This window comes from Scyliorhinus torazame, chromosome 25, assembly GCF_047496885.1.
Source record: "Scyliorhinus torazame isolate Kashiwa2021f chromosome 25, sScyTor2.1, whole genome shotgun sequence".
NCBI lineage: Eukaryota > Metazoa > Chordata > Chondrichthyes > Carcharhiniformes > Scyliorhinidae > Scyliorhinus > Scyliorhinus torazame.
In genome coordinates, this window is record NC_092731.1 from 35,454,290 (window position 1) to 35,477,273 (window position 22,984).

The 22,984-nt window shown below is 54.5% G+C and overlaps 1 protein-coding gene across 1 annotated transcript in view; it reads right to left on the reverse strand.

The window, feature by feature from the left end:
* Positions 1-976: 976 nt before the first annotated feature.
* LOC140402481 (synaptosomal-associated protein 25) overlaps positions 977-22,984 on the reverse strand; it is a 209,997-nt gene continuing 187,989 nt past the window's right edge. Inside the window, exons 4-7 of the mRNA XM_072490305.1 lie at positions 16,982-17,099; positions 9,630-9,764; positions 3,152-3,296; positions 977-1,413 (exon numbers count right to left, since the gene is read on the reverse strand). Of these exons, the coding sequence (XP_072346406.1) occupies positions 1,354-1,413; positions 3,152-3,296; positions 9,630-9,764; positions 16,982-17,099 (458 nt within the window). The 3' untranslated portion in view covers positions 977-1,353. The remainder of the gene's footprint in view (positions 1,414-3,151; positions 3,297-9,629; positions 9,765-16,981; positions 17,100-22,984) is intronic.

Here is a 22,984-nt window from a genome sequence, read left to right on the forward strand (position 1 = left end):
CACTGGTCTGGAAAATGCCCTGACCGACTGGCCTGTCGTTTTCGATTGATCGGACGCAGTTCCAGTTCCTGTTCTTTTGTTTAATGTTTTGATGGGGCTTCAAGATGTGTCCATAAAGCGATGATGTGGAGATGCCGGCGTTGGACTGGGGTGGGCACAGTAAGAAGTCTTAAGACACCAGGTTAAAGTCCAATAGCACAGCTCCTTCCTCACCTGTGCTCCGAAAGCTAGTGATTCAAAACAAACCTGTTGGACGTTAGCCTGGTGTTGTACGACTTCTTACTGTCCATAAAGCGAGGCCTTGAATTTAACTTTCCACCTCAGTTACAAGGGCAGGGAACAGGAAGAGAAGGGACGGATAATGGTTTGAGTTAACACTGCCTCTAAAGTGAGGGCCTCTCCACAAAATGTGACCTTTATTTATTTTTCAGAGGCTGACTGCATTTCTGACGCTTCCTGCGTGAGGGATTCAGCCCATGCAACCCGTTATTTCTAAGAGCAATTAATGGACTATCTAGCTATCTCACGTCATTCTAAATGCAACCCCTGCTCTCGCTAAGAACGCAAGGTGAGGGTGGGCTCTTCAGAAGGAACAAGGCCAGCTCAGTTCTGATCAACGCCCATTCAGCCCTAATTCCCATTTCCCTCGTAACCCGATGGCTGGCGCCCTGTTTCCCGCCGCGACAGAAGTAGCGAAAGTCAGAGCTTGCTTACCCAAGAAATAATAGGAGTGAAGTCTCAGCTGCCAGGCGATTAAAGGAAACCGGGAGAGCTCGCAGCTCTGGCAATCTGCACCGCAAAGCATTCACCAGCGTGAAGTCACGCCGCGTTTTCCTATCACAAAATTGTGCTCTTTGTCTCTGTCCAATCCTCCTCTTTTTCCTCCTGGCTGCCCGTGATCTCTGCATCAGTCCCCGATCTCAGAGGAGCCCCTCCCTTCCATCAACTGGTTTGACATTTTAAAGAAGGTCGAGGGATCTGCTGGACATTTATTGGAATTCAGCTGTGCACATCGAGCTTGGTTTCATGCTCATGTTTATCACGTGATTACAGAGAACAATTCATTCATAAAAAGGACCGATTAGCACAGAGGTTAAAACAAAATAGTACACGTAGCTCACTCTGGGCAGGCAATTACACACATTGACATTGAAATATACACCTTACACAACTGGAAACATCCGCTACACTGAGAACTTATAAAATAAATTAAAATGTACAGGATAATATTGAACCTCGTGGTTTCCTATCACAGCAATAGGGACTTGCCCCTCCAGGAACCTTTCAGATGCTGCAATGGATAATGGGATGGGGGAAATCTGGCAGAAAGGAGGATTCTTGTCTGGAAGCAGCTCACAGCATCTTGGTGGCGTGCTTGTTGGCTTCATCGATGCGAGCTTTGTTCATGTCGCCCTAGAAGAGAAAATAGAAGCAGCTTTAATGGGGCAGCACAGCAAGAGTTTTCTTTCTGTTGCTCTGGAGGTGTTGGTTCTGGTGTGGTACACCCACGGGTATCGACGCTTACTCGTGTAGGTGATGCTTGCATGTGTGACCACGCTTACGCGCCTGCATGCGTCCATATGTTTGTGTTGTGCACAAACTGTTTGTGCATGTATATGTGCGTGTGTGTGTGTGCATATATGCGTGTGTGTACTTGTACATATAGATGTGTATTTGTGCATATGTGTGTGTATGTGTATATGCTCATGTTTGTGTATGTACATATATGAATGTGTGTGTACGTGTACATATGCATGCGTGTGTGTGTATGTGTGCATGTGTGTATATGTGGATACACATGCATGTGTGTACATATGTATGTGTGTATATATGTATGTATGTGTGTGTTTGTATGCATGCATATGTGTGTGTATATATGCATGTGTGTGTCTATATATATATGCTTGTGTGTATGTGTGTGCGTATATGCATATCTGTGTGTGTGTGCATATATATGCGTGTGAATGTGTTCATATGTGCATGCCTGTGTATGCATGTGTGTGCGTCTACATTTGCATGTGGTATGTGTGCATGCGGGTTTGTACATGCATGCTTGGGCGTTTATGAATATGTGTGTGCGTATGTGCCTATATTATGGCTCATGCACAAAAGCTTATCAATCAAACTAGTCAATGTTAATTTTAGAATTGTTATCAAGAGGTCTATCCTCACAGAGAGAGAGAGACCAATACTTGAAAAGCAAGTGAGTTCAAAAGCTCACTTAACTCTGCCGACACCAGATCTAACCGGCTCCCGGGATCTACCAGCCTCGCCGAGGAGACCCGAGCCGGGCGCCGTTTAGCACTGGTCCCCACAAACGGGAACCAGGCGGCACTGCACTTGGGGGGGGGTCTCCCTGCCAATCAGAGGCCCCCAGGTGATCGGCCTCTGGGCAGTGTGGCACCTTGGCACTGCTGGTGTCACCCGGGTACCTTGGCACTACAGTTCCGCCGGGGTGCCCTGGCTATGCCACCTGGGTAATCAGGCTGTGCCACCTGGGCACCATCCCGGCACTTCCACGGTGTCCAGGTGGCACGGCCAAGCCGGCAGTGCCAAGGTGCCGAGGTGGTGGCACTTTACCTGCACCTGGTGCCCTGCCCGTATGAGGTGGCTCAACTACCCCCCCAACAGGTGAGTTGGGGCATTGGGGGAGGAGGGTCCATGGGTTGCGTCGGGGGGGTTGAGAGATCGGAGCGCCATCTGATGAGCGGAGGTCCTCAGTGCATAAGATGCGAAGGAGTGTGGCCTCGGGGAGGGGGTTCCCCGCCGAGACTCTAAAAAAAATAGTGCCATTTGATAGCGGGTCAGTCCCCCTTGTGATCCCGCTAACCCCGCTCACAACGGACTGTTTTTTCCCCGTTAAATCGTGCGTTAAAAAGTGTGGATGAAAACCGGTGTGGATCGCACCCAGAAAGCCAGAGAAAAACACTTCGGCAAACTCACCCAAAATGACACTTCAAAATATTTTGGATGAATCGCCCCCTCATCACCATCCTTTGTCTTCAGATTTCCAAAATCCAAGCTCACTGTCACCCAACTATTTGATTAATCGTGTCTCCCGTCCTATGTTTTCCCACTTTGGGAGTGCCTCACACTTCAGGACGTTTGCTTTTCACGGAGAATTTCCCAATAATACAACTAAACATCTTACCTTAACCACGATCCGGTCAATCTGGGCATTCTGGGAACCAATCTCGTTGCTCATGTCGAGCGCCATATGCCGCAGATTTCCGATGATGCTGCCCACCTGATCCAGGTTTTCCTCCATCTCATTTTCCCGAGCGTCTTCTGTCACTCTGAAATCGGACCAAGGAACACGGTGTTAGGACCTGCGGCAGCCCGGACCGCCGCTTGTTGCGGGTGACCTCTGTTGGGTCCCGGCTGCCAAATCCCAAATCTCAGTGAGTGAACTGACTGAGCTGAAGCCAATAGTGGAGGGGATGGGACAGCTCTGCCTCCAGACTTTCACTGGAGAGGAAATCAGACCAGCTGACCGAGATCCAACCCTGGCCTTTCCAAGAAATCTCGCTGCAGCAATCAGAGGCCTATTCGCAACGTTCCCAACGGAACTACTGAAGATTAGGAAGGAACTGGGGATTGTCTTCGAAGCAAAGGTTAAACAGGTTGGGACTCTACTCATTGGAATTTAGAAGAATCAGATGTGGTCTCATTAGAACATAAAGGCCCCAATATAAGTGGAAAATATTTATGTCCGGTTTCAGGCTACAACGCCGAGAACCACCTCTTCAGAGGCACTTTATAGAACATAGAACATTACAGCGCAGTACAGGCCCTTCGGCCCTCGATGTTGCGCCGACCTGTGAAACCACTCTAAAGCCCATCTACACTATTCCTTTATCGTCCATATGTCTATCCAATGACCATTTGAATGCCCTTAATGTTGGCGAGTCCACTACTGTTGCAGGCAGGGCATTCCACACCCTTACTACTCTCTGAGTAAAGAACCTACCTCTGACATCTGTCCTCTATCTATCTCCCCTCAATTTAAAGCTATGTCCCCTCGTGCTAGACATCACCATCCGAGGAAAAAGGCTCTCACTGTCCACCCTATCCAATCCTCTGATCATCTTGTATGCCTCAATTAAGTCACCTCTTAACCTTCTTCTCTCGAACGAAAACAGCCTCAAGTCCCTCAGCCTTTCCTCATAAGGGGCGAAATTCTCCCGAAACGGCGCCATGTCCGCCGACTGGCGCCCAAAACGGCGCCAATCAGACGGGCATCGCGCCGCCCCAAAGGTGCAGAATGCTCCGCATCTTTGGGGGCCGAGCCCCAACATTGAGGGGCTAGGCCGACGCCGGAGGAATTTCCGCCCCGCCAGCTGGTGGAAACGGCCTTTGTTGCCCCGCCAGCTGGCGCGGAAATGACATGTTGGGGCGGCGCATGCGCGGGAGCGTCAGCGGCCGCTGAAAGTTTCCCGCGCATGCGCAGTGGAGGGAGTCTCTTCCGCCTCCGCCATGGTGGAGACCGTGGCGGAGGCGGAAGGGAAAGAGTGCCCCCACGGCACAGGCCCGCCCGCGGATCGGTGGGCCCCGATCGCGGGCCAGGCCACCATGGGGGCACCCCCCCGGGGTCAGATCGCCCCGCGCCCCCCCCAGGACCCCGGAGCCCGCCCGCGCCGCCTTGTCCCGCCGTTCAAAAGGCGGTTTAATCCACGCCGGCGGGACAGGCAATTTATCGGCGGGACTTCGGCCCATCCGGGCCGGAGAATCCAGCGGGGGGGGGCCCGCCAACCGGCGCGGCCCGATTCCCGCCCCCGCCGAATATCCGGTACCGGAGACTTCGGCAACCGGCGGGGACGGGGTTCACAGCAGCCCCCGGCGATTCCCCGACCCGGCGGGGGGTCGGAGAATGACGCCAAAGATCTTCCCTCCATACCAGGCAACATTCTGGTAAATCTCCTCTGCACCCTTTCCAATGCTTCCACATCCTTCCTATAATGCGGCGACCAGAATTGCACGCAATACTCCAAATGCGGCCATACCAGAGTTTTGTACAGCTGCAACATGACCTCATGGCTCCTAAACTCAATCCCTCTACCAATAAAAGCTAATACACCGTACGCCTTCTTAACAACCCTCTCAACCTGGGTGGCAACTTTCAGGGGTCTATGTACATGGACACCGAGATCCCTCTGCTCATCCACACTGCCAAGAATCTTACCATGAGCTTTGCCGTTTCTTTTGGCCTGGGGGAGTTTCTCTCCGTGGAGGCCGCACTTGAGTCATTGCCTCCTGGTCAGCCCAGCGGGAAAGGCTCCTGGAAGGTCGGGACGCCAGTTTGGCTGCCTCGATCTCCCCCCCGCCCCTTTCAGCCCCGCCTCCCCCAATTCTGACCCTCCTTCCCCCAAACCTGGGAGGCCCCCGGGAACACCCCATTACCCCCCCCCCCCCCCCCCCGCCCCAGCTGGTAAGATCCCCCCTGGGCCTGGTCCCCAGCAGTGCCAACCTAGCACCCGGCCGCCCTACCACTGTCCAATGGCTCAGTTAAGTTTCCTGACCTGGATCACACCCAGTGAGGGAAAGATCCAGATCGCGGCCTCTCGAGACTCGGTTAAATCTCACGAAGCGTTTCAAGCATCCCAACACCAAGTCGGGGACGATCAGGCCGTTAAATCGCACCCATAGGGTTCTGAAGGGCCTTGACAGGGTAAATGTCGAGAGGACGTTTCGCCCATGGAAGAGTCTAGGACCAGAGGGCACAGTCTCAGAGTGAAAGGGAACCAAATGAAGACTGAGATAAGGAGGGATTTCTTCTCCCAGTGGATCGTGAGTCCTTGGAGCTCCGTGTCACAGAGAGCTGTGGGGGAAGAGTGCGTGACCGGGATTCTCCGGCTGCAGAGATAAACTTCTCCGGCTGGCGGTGCTCCCCTGCCCCTGGTGTGTATTTAAGGCCAAGATCGATAGATTCTTCGTCAGTAAGGAAATCAAGGGATACGGGGAAAGGGCAGGAAAAGTGGACGTGAGGAATGTCGGATCAGCCATGATCCTATTGAATGTCGGAGCAGGTTCGAGGCTGAAGGGTTCCTTATGGTTTTATGATTGACTCGGGGGGTGGGATTCTCCGACCCCCCGCCGGGTCGGAGAATCGCCGGGGGCTGGCGTGAATCCCGCCCCTGCCGGTTGCCGAATTCTCCGGCACCGCGCCACGCCGGTTGGCGGGCCCCCCCCCCCGCGATTCTCCGGCCCGGATGGGCCGAAGTCCCGCTGCTAGAATGCCTGTCCCGCCGGCGTGGATTAAACCACCTCTCTTACCGGCGGGACAAGGCGGCACGGGCGGGCTCCGGGGTCCTGGGGCGGGGGGGGGCACGGGGCGATCTGGCCCCGGGGGGTGCCCCCACGGTGGCCTGGCCCGCGATCAGGGCCCACCGATCCGCGGGCGGTCCTGTGCCGTGGGGGCACTCTTTTCCTTCCGCCTTCGCCATGGTCTCCACCATGGCAGAGGCGGAAGAGACCCCCTCCACTGCGCATGCGCGGGGATGCCGCGAGCGGCCGCTGACGCACCCGCGCATGCGCCGCCCGGCAATGTCATTTCCGCGCCAGCTGGCGGGGCGGATGTCCGTCCGGCGCGGGCCTAGCCCCTCAAGGTTAGGGCTCGGCCGCTCAAGATGCGGAGGATTCCGCACCTTTGGGGCGGTGCGATGCCGGACTGATTCGCGCCGTTTTTGGCGCCGGTTGGCGGACATCACGCCGATTGCGGAGAATTTTACCCCATATTTCGGTTCAGCTTTACCTTTTTCTTGCCAATGTGCCCCTAATAAGAAAAATGCAGCGTTACTCGCATTAAGTGTGAGTCAGAGAGTAGCACTCCCCCCGCAGTCGAAAATGAAAGCTGAACACTCCAGTGCAGTGCTGGGGGAGTGCTTCTCTGTCGGAGGGACCATCTTGGGGATACAGATGTTAAAATGAGACCCAGGCTCCCATCTGGATGTAAATGATGCCATAGCAGGGGAGTTCTCCTTGGTATCCTGGCCAATATTTATCCCGGCGACACAGTTGTTAGCACTGCTGCCTCACAGCGCCAGGGACCCGAGTTCAATTCCGGCCTTGGGTCACTGTCTGTGCGGAGTTTGCACGTTCTCCCCGTGTGTGCGTGGGCTTCCTCCGGGTGCTCCGGTTTCCTCCCACTGTCCAAAGATCTGCAGGTTAGGTGGATTGGCCGTGATAAATTGCCCATTAGTGTCCAGTGGTTCCAGGGTTTGGGTGGGGAATGGGGCGTAGATGGGGTGATCTTTCAGAGGATCGGTGCAGACTCGATGGGCCGAATGACCTCCTTCTGTGCTGTGGGAATTTGATGATTAACCAACTTCAGTAAAAACAGAAAATCTGGTCATTGCCATAACTCTGTGTGGGATCCCGCTGAGTGAGAATTGGTCGGTGTGCTCCTTACATTGCAGTTGTGACCAGGCCTCAAAGGACCTTCACCGGCTTTGGGACACCCTGAGGTAGTGGAAGGTGCTATATAAATGCAGTCTATCTTTCTTTGGGGTGTGGAACTACAGATCAAAAACTTCCAACTTCTGTCCCCTCGCCTGTGGGGGGCGATTCTCCGAACCCCGCGCCGGGCCGGAGAATCGGAGCAACCGCGCCCCGACGCGGGGTTCTTCGAGGTGCGGAGAATCGGCATCATTTGCGCCGGCGCGTTTGGCGCGGCGCCGGGCGCTGGAATGGGCGGGGCTGCCGATTCGCTGGCACTGATGGGCCGAGCGGCCGCTCCGACGCGACAGAGTCCCGCCGGCGCCGTTCACCCCTGGTCGCTGCCGGCGGGAACACTGCGGGAACGCTTGGGGGGGGGCGGCCTGTGGGGGGCGAGGGGGGGCTCCTTCACCGCAGGGGGGGGGGGCCCTCTGATGGAGTCTGGCCCACGATCGGGGCCCACCAATCGGCGGGCCGCCCCCCCCCCCCCCCCCCCCCGGGCCTACTTCCCGGCGCGGCCGGCCCCTGAACTCCGACCCCATGTTGGCGCGGCTCAAGAGGCTGGAGCGGCGTGAACCGCTCCTGCTGCCCCCTGTGGGGGCCGGAATAGGTCGCGCCCGGGCCCTGTTCGCGCCGTCGTGAAATGCGACGACGTTCACAACGACGCGAAAACCTGGCCTCCATATCGGAGAATCGCCCCCCCCCTGGTGTCAGCTTTGGACAAACTTTGTGAGTTTGGACGGTCCAGGTGACACCCACGTCCCTGGGACAGGGAGGTGGAAATTTAGTCTCCTTCTGACTGATACCAGCAATCTCTGAATTAAATGCAGGGATGTCCCGTTGGTTGAAACCAGGCCCATCGATGATGGGTCTCACTCAGAACCAGACTGTGTGGTACCTACATGGAGGGCCCTCGAGGTGTCAACCCTGGAGTTCAGGCCTTACTGTGTCTTGCGGTGGGAGACTCCATCAAATCCCTACAGTGCGGAAGGAGGCCATTCAGCCCATCGTGTCTTCACCGACCCTCTGAAAGAGCATCCTACCTGGGCACACTCCCCTGCCGTATCCCCGTAATCCAACCTAACCTGTGAACACTAGGGACCAATTTCACATGGTCAACCCATAACTGGGCTGTCCATGGGGTGCCAGGGGCCAGCACTGCAAGCTGAGCTGTGATGAGCCTGTTTGTAATCCGCAGGGATATAATTCTTATTTGAATAGCCTTGGGACTGAAGTGTCTGACAAAATGTGAGCTAATGCATTTTGGAAGGTCTAATACAGGTGGGAAATACACAGTAAATGGGAGAACCCTTCAGAGTTTTGACAGGATCTGGTGTACAGGTCCACAGGTCACCGAAAGGGGCAACACAGGTGGAGAAGGTAGTCAAGAAGGCATACGGCATGCTTGCCTTCATCGGCCGGGGCATTGAGTATGAGAATTGGCAAGTCATGTTGCAGCTGTACAGAACCTTAGTTAGGCCACACTTGGAGTATAGTGTTCAATTCTGGTCACCACACTACCAGAAGGATGTGGAGGCTTTAGAGAGGGTGCAGACGAGGTTTACCAGGATGTTGCCTAGTATGGAGGGCATTAAGCTATGAGGAGCGGTTGAATAAACTCGGTTTGTTCTCACTGGAACGAAGGAGGTTGAGGGGCGACCGGCTAGAGGTCTACAAAATTATGAGGGGCATGGACAGAGTGGATAGTCAGAGGCTTTTCCCCAGGTAGAGGGGTCAATTACTAGGGGGCATAGGTTTAAGGTGCGAGGGGCAAGATTTAGAGGAGATGTGCGAGGTGAGTGTTTTACACAGAGGGTAGTGGGTGCCTGAACTCGCTGTCGGAGGAGGTGGTGGAAGCAGGGACGATAGTGACATTTAAGGGGCATCTTGACAAATACATGAATAGACGGGAATAGAGGGATACGGACCCCGGAAGTGTAGAAGGATTAGTTTAGACGGGCAGCATGGTCGGCACGGGCTTGGAGGGCCGAAGGGCCTGTTCCTGTGCTGCACTGTTCTTTGTTCTTTGCTCCTTAAGAGGAGAAGTTATCAACATGGTAGATAAGGTTTCCCAGCAGCGATCAGTAACATGTGGACTAATATGCATTGATGTAGACTTTGTGGCAAAAGCTGCCTATGGAACCTCTTTCCAATGGAATTAACAGCGGCTAATCTTTGCAAAACGGAGTCTTTACCTCCGGATGTATCCACCACTCATCGCCATCTGCTCGCGGTCGTCCATCACTCGAGCCGGCTGACTGGCCACCACGCCATCCTGATTATTCCCCCACACCTTCTTGTAGGCCCCTCCCGCCTCAAAGTTCTTTAACCTGGGAGAGAGAAAACGCACAAGGGGTTTGGTCGTCTCAAGTCACCCCGGCTCAAAGCCAACACCTGCCCGGCTACACATTGCGCCCATACCCTTCCCACAGACCCGTGTGCAACCCGTGGCATCAGATACAGACATAGCCGTCGCGATTGCTTTCGATGTACTTTTCACTCATGTTTACCCCAAATATGTCTGAAGCTGAAACCAGGCAACAACTTGCTTTGAGCTGTGACCACCCCAGAGAGCATGCAGGCATGCCAGCGATCCCAATGCCTTACCATAATGCTACCAACAAGCAACGTGCAATCCAAGTTTGTCATGACGTCACCAAATATGCACACCTATTAAAAATGCATTTATCACAACACTTTTTTGTTGTTGTCACGTGACTGGATTAGGTGTGTCGCTGTTTTTTCTTTCCCCTTCAATTTCCCTTCTTCTGTTCTGAAGGTGAAGGCTATGGCTCAGGCGTGAGGGTTTCAGGGAAAAACGCTCCTCCGCTTTTAAGTAACTGCTCAAAGTGCTGGTTCTGAGCCTCTCAGGAGACACAGCTTGAGAGGTTCCAGCCTTCAGACTTGTTATTCAAAACCTCCTCTGTGGCGTGTACTTTCCCTGAGCACAATTGCTGCGCCCTCTTGTCAAATGTCTTGCGTCAAGACATTCTGCTGACCATTGAAAGCGGTAATGCTTTCTCGACAGCACTCCAAAAGTACTTTATCTGTAAAGCGTCTTGGGATACTGTGAGGTCGTAAAAGGCTCTCTATGAATGCAAGTCCTTTCCCCAATTCATTTTTCCTGTGTCAACTGTCACGGTGATGTAGTTGCGGATGCTGGCCACTAGTCGAAACCCCGAGGATGATTCTGAGGTCTTTCTCCCAGCACCTGTCTGTAAAGATGGCTTAGTTTGAACTGACCATGGTCAGTGCTTCGGGCAATTTGCTACCATATCTTAAAAGGTACGGGATTTGATTTGATCCCGTTATTTTTTTTTCGTAATTTGTATGTAAAGGAAACAGTAGACTGCTTTAACACACAAATTGTAACTCTCTTGAACAAAGGCAGGGGGAAATAAACTCCCCAGATTGTGGAGTAGAAAAGGTCAGGTAAAAAGATGTCCTCGTGATCAACTTCAAACGAAGTCCATAACTCCAATATCCAGCTCAGTATACCTAAATCCAACTTCTGTACACATACAGCAAGCTCGGAACACTTGCGTCCAAGCTCCCTATACCAAAGGCCATGCTCTCTAACTGCCAAAGTCTGAATAATTATGCCCGAGCTTTGTATACCCACAGCCAGGTTTGTATATCCACGTTCTGTGTACCTTTCGACAACATTCTGTGCGCCCATAACCTAACTCTGTGCACTAAACTGGCAGCTAATTTGGCACCTAGTTTGTTGTAGTTTCATAAGCTCAGGATGTTCATGGTCTAATTGGCAAGAGAATGGTTTGTGCCAGTTATCTTTACTGTTCCCAATCTCAGACATGCCGTTGGGAAACGGGGCGTTGTCCCTTGGGGAAGAGCATTAAACTGAGGCTGACTCCTCCTGCGCGACTCTCAGACATCTCCTAGCGATCAACAGGACGGAATAGTCACGGAGCAGGCCATCCGGAAAAGTGTCACTCTACAATGGGAACACTGGACAATATTGGGTTTTCAAGGCAGGGACAATGGTTTAAAGTTTTGTTCGGTGACCTTGAGATCCTACCTTGGGACTTTACTCAACGGAAGCAGGTAGTAGAGGTTTCGGAGTACAGGGGTGGGATTTTCCACTCCCCCAGCCGCGTGTTCTCGGCGGTGGGACGATCGCTGGTGACGGGATTCTCTCTTCCCGCCGTTTGTCAATGGGAATTCCCATTGAAGCCGCCCCCACACCGTCCGAAACCCATGGGCGGGGGGGGGGGAGGGGGGGGGGGGGGGGCGTTGATTGGGGGGGGGGGGGGGCATAGAGAATGCAATCAGCCAGAGAATTCCGGCCCAGGTTTTGTAGCTCCATCATCAACCGGTCTTCCCACCCGTGATATTCTGAGATGGGAGCTCAGGGTTCGCGAAAACACTCCGCAGCCCGTAGAGAGGTCATGTCAAGACTCTTCAGCTAGAAACTAAAGCACTGCCCCACCCAGGGTTCACTGAAATAGTAACTTGTTCTTTAATTCATTTCCTCTCGCTCTCGAGACTAGGAGATGACCCTTGTGGACAAACGCTGATTCTATTCTGACAATGTTCTTCTGTCTGTAAAATAATCAGCTCTTTGAACAGGATAGCAGAAAGCAGATTGTAGAGCAGTCCCAATTTGCAGTGGGCTCTGATTAGCAACATTAGCTTCTGAGGGTCAAGGATAAAGCAAGACACCTTCTGACTGGGGGCGGAGGCCGTCTTGTTGGAACGACAAGGAATTGAGGGCCACCCCCTGGATTAGTTTGTCCACCTTGGGTGCTCGGAGGGAATGTCACAGATCTTCCTTTGCCCCCCCCCAAAGTTACCAGTCAGGCTTTTCACTTCGCCGAGGAGGCTGCATGTATATGTGGCGATAAGTAATAATAATAATCGCTTATTGTCACAAGCAGGCTTCAAGGAAGTTCCTGTGAAAAGCCCCTAGTCGCCACATTCCAGCGCCTGTTCGGGGAGGCCGATACAGGAGTTGAACCTGTACTGCCGCCTGTGGAAAGGCTAGGTGGGACAGGGGGTCTTTTACTGTCTATCAATGTTTGCATTGTAAAGGAGGGACTCAATGAACACTCTGATTCTAAAACACCCTTCCCTCTACAACTCCCCCCCCCCTCCGAGTGCCTCTGATAGACCTGTGTTTTGCACTGAGAATGATGGCTTCCAGCCAGCACTGGGGGAACTGTTATTGAGCATGTCCCAGAGGATGACAATAGGTTTTGTACCAGCCGTCAGGCTCTATCTAGCTCAGCTACTGAAATAGTATATGGGTCCCATATCAAGGAAGCTCCTCTGGGTTTCCGTGTATAAGATATTGCCATTGAGTAATGAATGGAGAGGCCAAGCGGAAAGGGGGCTGTGCCCCCCCCTGCTAGCCACGCAGGAACGCTATGCCCCGCAGATGCAGGCTGTATACAACAGTGAATTGTCTTTCTCGAACTGACCCCAGAACCTGGCTAACTGCTGTGGCCATATCACAACAGAAAATAGTCAGATGCACAAACAAAGTAGCATAAGACACAGAGATGGAAATGGAAACAAAGATACCAGTGGTGCTGTGTGAATGTGGACACATATCTGAGCAAGCGTTCTTCGTTTTAGTCATTCTCAGCACTGATAGAGGTGGAATGTATTGCCTATCCATACATTTCCCTTGCGTAGCTGGCACTGAGTGGGTCATCTTCTCGAACTGGTTCATCTGGTGAAGGCGATCCCACTGTTGGGTAGCGAGTTCCAGGATTCTGACCCAGTGGCGATGATGGAAGGATGATATTTATCCAATTCGGGACAGGGGAAACCTGCAGGTCTAGGTGCTCCCCTGTCCTTGTAGGTGGTAGAGGCTGCGGGTTTGGAAGGTGTGGCCGAGGTGGTCTTGGTGAGTCGCTGCAGGGTATCTCGTCTATGGTGCACACTGCTGTCTCTGTGCGTCGGCGACGAAGGGCATGAAGGTCATGGTGGTGGATATGTAACTTTATTTTAGATTTCCTTGTGAGCAGGAGTTGCACGAGTCCTTGGAAAAGGACTGTGGGCCTCCTTTCCACCAGGCACACCGGCCTGCCCTTCCAGGCTGTCAGCCTCCAAGCTCCCACTGCCACCTTCCTGTCGGGTAGTGGAATCGGCGGAGTTTGGGTGGGATTCTGGGAGCCTTTATTTAAATTGGGCCTGGTCAGACTACCCCAGCATCCACCATTCCCCCATGCAAGACTCGCGCTCACCCTACCCACACTGTCATATTACAAATTGGCGGCCTCACTCTGTGTTCTTACGCGTTGCTGGAACTGGGCAAGGTGGAGAAGGGCCCGTTTGGACGTCATGGAGATTGCAGCGTTGTAAGCCTCACTCAAACCATGCTGACCAAACTACTCAGGCATGAATGGGGTAACAGACGGGTTGCATGGTGCTACTGGACAATGATGCACGAGGGATTCAGACATCCTAAATTCCTTTTCCACGCATACAGTGCAAGAGGAGGCCATTCGGCCCATCGAGTCTGCACCAACCTACTTTAAGCCCTCACTTCCACCCCATCCCGTAACCCAATAACCCCTCCTAACCTTTTTTTTGGACACTAAGGGGCAATTTATCACGGCCAATCCGCCTAACCTGCACGTCTTTGGACTGTGGGAGGAAACCGGAGCACCCGGAGGAAACCCACGCAGACACGGGGAGAGCGTGCAGACTCCGCACAGACGGTAGTCCAGCGGGGAATCGAACCCGGGACGCTGGCGCTGTGAAGACACAGTGCTAACCACTGTGCTACGTCGCTGCCTCTTAAACATTGGCCCAGAATTTGCTGGAGCGCCGCACCCTATGAACTGGGTTACTCCCTCGACTTTCAGCTTGAAGGTGTTTCTGGAGAGGGGAGGGCGAGGGGACACCTGGGAACCTCAGTGAATGGCGGGACCAATCATCTATCTCCTTAACCAATGAGATTTAAGGAAAGAGGAAGAACAGGCAAGGGAGGGAGATGGGAATGAGCGTCAAATCAGATACAGAAAAGGAAATGAAGAGGGAAAAAAAGATCGGGTGAAGAGAGAGAGGACAAAAGAGAAAACAGGAAAGCTAAGGCAAAGGGTAAAGAAATTTAAATGTAAAAATCTTTCAGAACAATTTACAATCTGCGGGAATGAGATCCCATGGTGTCAATCATTCCCTGTCAGGCCGGGAAAGATTGAGTGACGGTGCCGAATCTTTAATCTTGTCATTAAGAACCAGTCCCTGGATGTGGAGAGGATGTTTCCTCCTGTAGGAGAATCTAGAACCAGGGTCAGAGTTTAACAATCAAGGGGTCGCACATTTAAGACAGAGATGAGGAGGAAAGTTTTCTCCCCGAGCAGGCGAGTGTCCGGAACCCTCGACCTCGAAAGGCAGCGGAAGCAGAGTCTTTGAATGTTTTTAGGGTAGAACGAGGTAGGTGCTTAATTTACAAGGGGGGGGTTAAAGGGCCTGGGTTGAGGTGACAATCATGTCAGCAATGGCGGAGTCGGCTCGAGGGACCGACTAGCCTCCTCCTGCTCTGTTCCAATGTACCAGCCCGATCATTTTGTGTCAGGTTCATTCATATTTACACCGTGGATGCGGCAAGATAGATGGCAGGTTGAGGGCATTGGTGGATCAGCTGAAGTTGTTGAGCAAGAGGCGATGATGTACCAAGCATGATCTCTCTGCCTCCTTTGCTGGTATATTTGCTGGCATGGTTACACAGTAATAATGACAAGTGCTGTTATTTTCCCAGCGAACTCTGGGCCAATGTATCTGTTTATTTACTCCGTTACATGCAGCTTGGGTTGCCAATGTGGCCTCGTGTTTCAATCCCACCTCCCCAGTCGATACAACATAACCTCGCTGCCTTCTCGGCCATAGTGTACGAACGATTACATCCTGTACCACTTGGTTTCCACACGCTTGACAACAGGCCCTCTTCGTCAGTTAACCAGTGGCTGATAGCACTGCGTCAGGTCTTCCCTGGGTGGTTGGGAGAGAGGTTAGTGACCTACCGTCAGAAACTGCAACAACATCAGGATTAGGGCGGGATTTCCAGGCCCCGATATCCGCGGGCATCATCGCAGGTTGGACAGGAGAATTTAGAGAGCCGTTGAAAGTCACGCCCACTCCGGGTACAGGAGCACCCCGTCCATAAATGATCCCACCTCGCGCGAGGGCGAATTCTCTGATCTTATGTCCTCAATACGGGAGCCAATGCTCAAGAGCAGGGTTGATGTGGAGATGCCGGTGTTGGACTGGGACGGGCACAGTAAGAAGTCTTGCAACACCAGGTTAAAGTCCCAACAGGTTTGTTTTGGAATCACTAGCTTTCGGAGCACAGCTCCTTCCTCAGGTGAATGTGCAGTATGGTAGCAGATGGGACGTCAACCATGCTGCACTAATCCTGTGACTCGCTCTTTCTTTGAGGATGATGTTTTGCTGGGAACATGCAATCGGCCAATTATCCTCGTCAGTCCATTCTCAGATTCACCCATGCACGCCCCAGCGATTCCCCTTCGATCCCGGGGCTCTTTACTCACCTGTTTAATTTGTGCTTCTTCGGAGGTCAAACGGCAGCCTTACCGTCTTAACATTCCACAGGCGACTGAACCCATCTGCTGCCCCTTTGGCAACACCGTAGGCCAATACAACTCATGATGAACATGCTGGGAGGCACCAAATGCATGGCTGTGTACTGAGATCGTTCCCTGCCAATCATTGTGCTTTAATCGCCACAACAGCGGTCAGTGGAGCATCGCAGCTACAATTTGGCAATGACAGTATTGAGCGTTAGGACGAATATGAGTCTGTTGATGGTTATTTTGTTCCTGAGCAATCTGGGCAGGTGAGAATCCTCCCTGACTAACCCCTCATCCCAAACCGTCCTGCTCACGTATTCCAACTCACGCCCAAGTCCCCTTCACCCATCACTCTCTACTTGCTGACACACGCTGCTTCCTGGTCTGACAAGGTCTGCATTTTGGAATTGTCGCCCTTGCGTTCAAACCCCTTCAGGGCCTTGCCCCACACCTGTATCTGTGATCCCCCCGCCCCCCCGCCCCCCAATCCTCCGAGTTATCCACACTCCTCTAATCCTGCCTCTCGGACTGCCCTGCATCTGCCTGTACACTAAGCTTTGGAAATGTCTTCCCTACACCTTCCGACTTTCTGAAATGTTCCTTAAATCGAACTCACTGGCCAAGCTTTTGGGAACATGTCCTAACATCCCTTCGTGTGTTATCAAATTTAGTCTTGTAGTGCTCTTGGCAAGCGCCTGGGGACATTTTACAGAACGTCGCCACATAAATTGTCACCGTCTTCTCCCTTTCAGATGCAGATCGCCTTGCTGTACATTTCCAGCTCATTTCATTACGGCTTTAATGTGGGAATTAATTTCTAAGGGAATGAAAAAACCGGCATATTTGCAGATTGCTTCTCAAAGTGCTACTTGATTCACATGAGGGCCGCCAGCGGTTGTGTGGAACCGTGTTATTTCTGAGCAAGCAGGTATCAGGCAGGCATGCAGGCAGGCAGGCGGCCCCTCGGACCGAAGGTTGGCACCTACTTATTGCACGGGCAGGAACATAGACCACAGCATTTGCCCAGATCCGACAGATTTTTTTCTGCTTCTTTCATGTCCTTATTGATCTGATCCATTCCCTCTTCAATCCTCTCCAGTTGCTCTGAATGAGGGAGACAGTTAGTTTCCGCACACACACACACACACCAAGGACAGAACGAGCAGGGGATCAGCGAATCCCACCCCACCCTGCCAAATGATGGGGGTTGGACCACGTTATTTGCAAAATGGGGTACAGCAGCTCTTAGAGGAGCTTCAAGGGTTTGGACGTTGATGTCCCCAATTGGCACCCATGCCACACGTTACACCGACCCCCCTATTCAGTGCGGGATTCCCTGATCCCTCTGACAAACTACACACTTGTCGAGTGAAGAAAAAGAGAGAAATAGACAAGACAGGAACAACAGCACGACATGGACACAGGAGTTTCGTACGTAACCCTGACTCAGCACAGCGAATGCGGACCCTTGAAGGCCAACGGCTTTGGGGGCAAATGGAAAGGTCCCAAGACTTTGCTATGCCTTTTCCCTGTCTTTCAGAGCGCCCATCAGGCAGGATGTTCAGCTTGGGGGGCAGCATTACATATAGAACTCGCTTCAGAGGAGAGGGTCGGAATTCTGCGGCCATCGGGATTCTCGTTTCCCTCGCCCGCGGGGTTTCCCGGCGGCCTGGGGTGGCCTCAATGGGGAATACCATTGACAAGCGGCGGGAGCAGAGGGTCCCGCAGCCAGCGACCGCCACGGGCCGAGAAACCCGCGGCCAGGCGACCGCAGGATCCAGCCCAACATCTTTTTACGTGGCTCCAGTAACCGATGCTTCGATTCCTAGATCACAGCCTTCGCCTGACTCTGTCATTTCTCAGACCCGCCCGCCCTCAAGCGGCTTTGTTTACCAACAGCTCGTGTCCCCTGCGTTACGCTTAATGCAGATTGCCCGACCTCATTTCGGGTGCGGGGGTTCCAGGGCCGGCGGCTGAGGGGCAGTCTCCCTCGCTGAGCGAATTGTGGGCCCCAGAACAGTGTGGCAACCCGCTGGGTCGCCCATGCCCCATTTCCCAGGTCTCAAATGCTTACCCGGTTGTTTAGGCCTTGGTGGAGCCCACCTCAGTGCAAGCACGCTTAGTCAATGAAGATAAAATCAACAGGGGGCAGAGTGGTGAGAATGTGGAACCTGGTTATCATGAAGAGTGGGCGGGTTGAACTGTTGAAAGGGAAGCTAATTAAAAGCATGAGGGCAAAATGACTAGCAGGGTATGCGATGGGGTTATGAGATGAAGGGCGGTAGGGGAAGACTTGTGTGGAGCGTGGGCTGGTCTAGCCAAATGGCCAGACACTGGGCTCTCCATTCCGTGTAATTCCCTGTGAAACACTGCACGAGGAAGGCCTAAATGAACAGCCGTCTGTAGTGGTGGCAAATGATAGATCTGCTTGTCCACGCCCTCATTTAAATAGGCGGCAATGGGGGCAGGTTAGCTCAGATGGTCAGATGTTTCAGAAGGACACCAACAGTGTGGGTTCGATTCTTGCTCTGGCCCGGGGTGGGGGGCAGGGGGGGGGATATAGGACCTGCCTCCTCGCCCTGTTCCCCGAGAGTGGAGGGCAACAGCAATCCCCCCCCACTGACAGAAGCTGCCCGTGGAGAGTCGCTGCGGGGTTTTATCCCACCTGAGAGGGCGCCACACCGACATGTGAATTAGGAAAAGGAGGCTCCTCGGGCCTACTCCGCCATTTTGTGAGATTGCGACTGATCCGATTGCCACCTCGACTCCAAAATGTCACCGACCCCCGACAACCTGTCACCGCCCCCCCCCCCCCCCCCCCCCCCCCACCTCTGAGAGAAAACATTTCTCCACGTCTCTCTTAAATCGGCGACCCCCTTATTTTTCAACAGTGACCCCGAGTCCATCCGACAAAGAGGAGAGATCCTCTCGGCGTCCACCTCATCGAGACCCCTCAGGGTCCTGATCAATGTACTCAGTCTAAGCGCCCTGGGGGCGATTCTCCGATTGCTCCGAGGTGCGGAGAATCGCCGCCATTTGCGCCTGGGCGTTTGGCGGGGCCGATTCTCCGGCCCGGATGGGCTGAGCGGCCGCCCGGATCCGACAGAGTCCCATCGGCGCCGTTCATCCCTGGTTGCTGCCGGCGGGAACTCTGCGCGAACGCAGTGCGGGGGGGGGGGCTCCTTCACCGAGGGGGGGGGGGGCCCTCCGATGGGGTCTGGCCCGCGATAAGGGCCCACCGATCGGCCGCGCCGGCCTCTCCCCCCACCCCCCACGGGCCTACTTCCCTGCGCGGCCGGCCCCTGAACACCGACGCCATGTTGAGTCGGGGCCGGCGCGCTAAAGACGTCCCCCGCGCAGGCGCGGGTTGGCGCGGCGCCCATTTGCCGCTGGGAAAGGAGGCTGGAGCGGCGTGAACCGCCCCAGCGCCGTGCTGGCCCCCTGTGGGGGACAGAATCGGTCGTACCCGGGCCCGGTTCGCGCCGTCGTGAAACGCGACGGCGTTCACGACGGCGGGAACACTTGGGCTCCATTTGGGAGAAATCCCCCCCCCCCTTTCTATGCACTGTTGTTGCCTGGTTAAGATGGACATTCAAAGTAGCCAATAAAGGAATGTCAGTGAATGTATTTACCAGAGGGATTATCCCTCAACAGCAGGGTTGGGATTCTATGTCCCCTTCCCGCGTGTTGCGCTGCCGGCGGGAAAAGCGAATCCCAATGGCCGGAGAATTCGGGAGCAGGTGGCCTTCTGGGGGGAGAAGCACTTTGCTGGAATTTATGATGGGGGCTGTGTATTTGGGCTGCTGCAGGCCAAAACCACTCCCACACTGGGATGCAAACCCCCGTCCTCCATCTCCATTCACCGGCTGGAACTGAAGAGAAAATGCTGGGACTGTCAGCCGGCCTGGCACCATCGGTAGGGGGAGAAAAGAGCTAACGTTTCGAGTCCAGGTGACCCTTTGTCAAAGCCCAGCTGGAACTATCCCGGTCGGTGCTTGTTTTACTGCGTTCTCGGCCCTGTGTTATACTTTGAAAGAAGGCACCCCCTAGAGGTTTAGCTGGCAAAGGCAGCGAAGCAGACAGGACAGGCGTGTTTCCCGCTTTACCGATGTCCGGGCTGCTGGGCTGAGTCTGAGGGGCAGTGAAACGGGAATGGGGGAAGCAGCCACATTCCAGCTCTGGAAAACACCAGGAGCGGAGCAATTAGGGAGACGGTTAATCAGACGGCCATCACTTCACAATGCTGAACTCCAGTGGGCGGAGTAACATGTCTTCATCACACCTGGGCTGGAATTGTCACCTGAACATTAAGAGGGAGACCCGGCTGAATGGCCTCTACACGGTAGGGGGTTAACAAAGGACAAAGAACAGTGCAGCACAGGAACAGGCCCTTCGGCCCTCCGAGCCTGCGCCGACCACGCTGCCCGTCTGATCTCAAACCTTCCACACTTCCGGGTCCGTATCCCTCTATTCCCATTCTGTGATTCGACGATATTCCTACCTCGGTACATTCAGGGCGGGAGTCGGGAAACAGAACAACGTTTGAAAATGAACTCCGGCAGAATCTCAGCATCTGTCAGCGAATTAGGCCCACCCAGGGCTTGAGAGTTCAGCCCTCTCTAGCTGGGCCGGCCTCCAAGTTATTGATGCGGAAGCACAGACCTCGGAAACACCGCGATATTCATTCTTCACCTGTGGAACATTTTAAGGAGCCAGACTGGGAAGAATGAGGAAGCCTGTCATTGCTGGCAGCTCTGACTGACGCCATCTGTCCATCTGCTCTCTGTTTGGCCATTTATATTCTCCCACATCAACAATCCTACTGCTCGTTTTGGGAGAAAGATTGCTCAATTATAGAGGAATTAGAGGCAGTTTGACTTGATTTGTGATGACTCCTGCCCACACAATATTCCTGACTTGATTTGTGATGACTCCTGCCCACACAATATTCCCCACTGAGGCCTGCTCGGATATCACGGGCCTCTGTGGGCTCACTGCAATCCCAACACCTCCAATTTAAAATCCTCATCATTTAGTCCCTCCACGATTGCATTCCTCCCTATCGTGAACCACTTTCTATCCCACATTCCCCATTCCGCTCACTCCAGATTCCTCCGGCACACAAAAGATCAATTGGCAAGATGAGGGCGCATGGGGCTGGGGGTCATATATTAGCGGGGATTGGTTAATGGACAGAAAACAGAGTGGATTGGGAGAGGGTGTGTGGGATTGGGGAGGGAGGGGGTATGGGGGATTGGGAGGTGGAGGGTGTGTGGGGAATGGAGGAGGGTGTGGGGGAGGGGGCTAGGGAGTGGGGGATTGGGGAGGGGAACGGTGTGGGGGAGGAGGCGAGGGTGTGTGTGGGGGGATTGGGGAGGAGGGTGTGGGGGAGGGGGAGGGAGGAGGGTGTGAGGGATGGAGTGGGGGAGGGTGTGGGGCAGGGGGAGGGAGGGGGGTGTGGGGGAGGGAGGGGGTGTGGGGGTGTGGGGGAGGGAGGGGGTGTGGGGGAGGGGGAGGGGGAGGTGTGGGTGAGGGAGAGGGTGTGTGGGGGAGGGGGAGGGAGGGGGTGTGGAGGAGGGAGGAGGGTGTGGGGGAGGGAGGAGGGTGTGGGGAGGGGAGGGTGAGGGGTGAGGGGAGGAGGACGTGGGGGAGGGAGGAGGGTGTGGGGAGGGGGAGGGGGAGGAAGGAGGGTGTGGGGCGGGGAGGGTGAGGGTGAGGGGAGGAGGGTGTGGGGGAGGGAGGAGGGTGTGGGGAGGGGAGTGAGGAGGTGTGGTGAAGGAGAGGGAGGGGGTGTGGGGGAGGAGGGGGAGGGAGGGGATGTGGGGGAGGGGAGGGGAAGGGGGAGGGAGGGGGTGTGGGGGAGGGGAGGGAGGGAGTGTGGGGGAGGGGGTGGGGGAGGGGGTGGGGGGAGGGGAGGGAGGGGGGGTGGAGGAGCGGGGTGGGGGAGGGGAGGTGTTTGTGGGGAGGTGGAGGAGGAGGGGAGGGAGAGGGGTGGGGTAGGGGGATGGGGAGGGGGAGCGAGGGAGGGAGCAAGGGAGGGGGAGGGAGGAGGGTGTGGGGCAGGGGGAGGGGGGTGGGGGAGGGGGCGAGGGGGGTGGGGGAGGGGGAGGGGAGGAGGGAGCGAGGGAGGGGGGAGGGAGGAGGGTGTGGGGAGGGGGAGGGGGGGCGGGGAGGGGAGGAGGGGCGAGGGAGGGGAGGGAGGAGGGTGTGGGGAGGGGGAGGGGAGGTGGGGGAGGGGGAGGGGGTGGGGGAGGAGGAGGGAGGGAGGGGGCGAGCGAGGGGGAGGGAGGAGGGGGTGGGGGAGGGGGGTGGGGGATGGGGAGGGGGGGTGGGGAGGGGGAGGGAGGTAGGAGGCGAGCGAGGGGGAGGGGGTGGGGGAGGGGGGTGGGGGAGGGGGTGGGGGAGGGAGGAGGGTGTGGGGAGGGGGAGGGTGGGTGGGGGGAGGGGAGGAGGGGGTACAATTTGGTGCATCCTCATATTATATATACTGATAATGCAATTGAATCATTCACAGGAATATAATATGCTGCTGGGACATTGATTGGCAATTTGTGTTAATCAGATCAGTTAGTATTTTGGATACAAGATGATTGATCTCAGGCAGTGGTTTACGGGGCTGGAATTCTCAGCAGGAAAAATGAGCCGCGCCGTTTGGAGAAATGACATTGCTATGATCCCGAAACCGCTGCCAGGCAGGATGGAGGTCACCTTTGAAGGATCTATTCCATGAAACGTTCTGTACACTGAGATCCGTTGAGATTTTGCCACAGCAATATTTTCAGGCGGAATCCTGGACGATTTGTAATAAGATTTGAAACACATGAAGGTGGCGATTTGTGGGGGAGGGCAGGTTTGGTTCTGGCCTGGTCGAGCAAGGGGGGGGGGGGGGGGGGGCATTTCCATAATGGGCCAAAATCTGCTGCAAACGTCCAAGATTCTGCGAGTCTTGGGGTTGAGGAATGTAGACGAATGTTTGTATTTTAAAAATA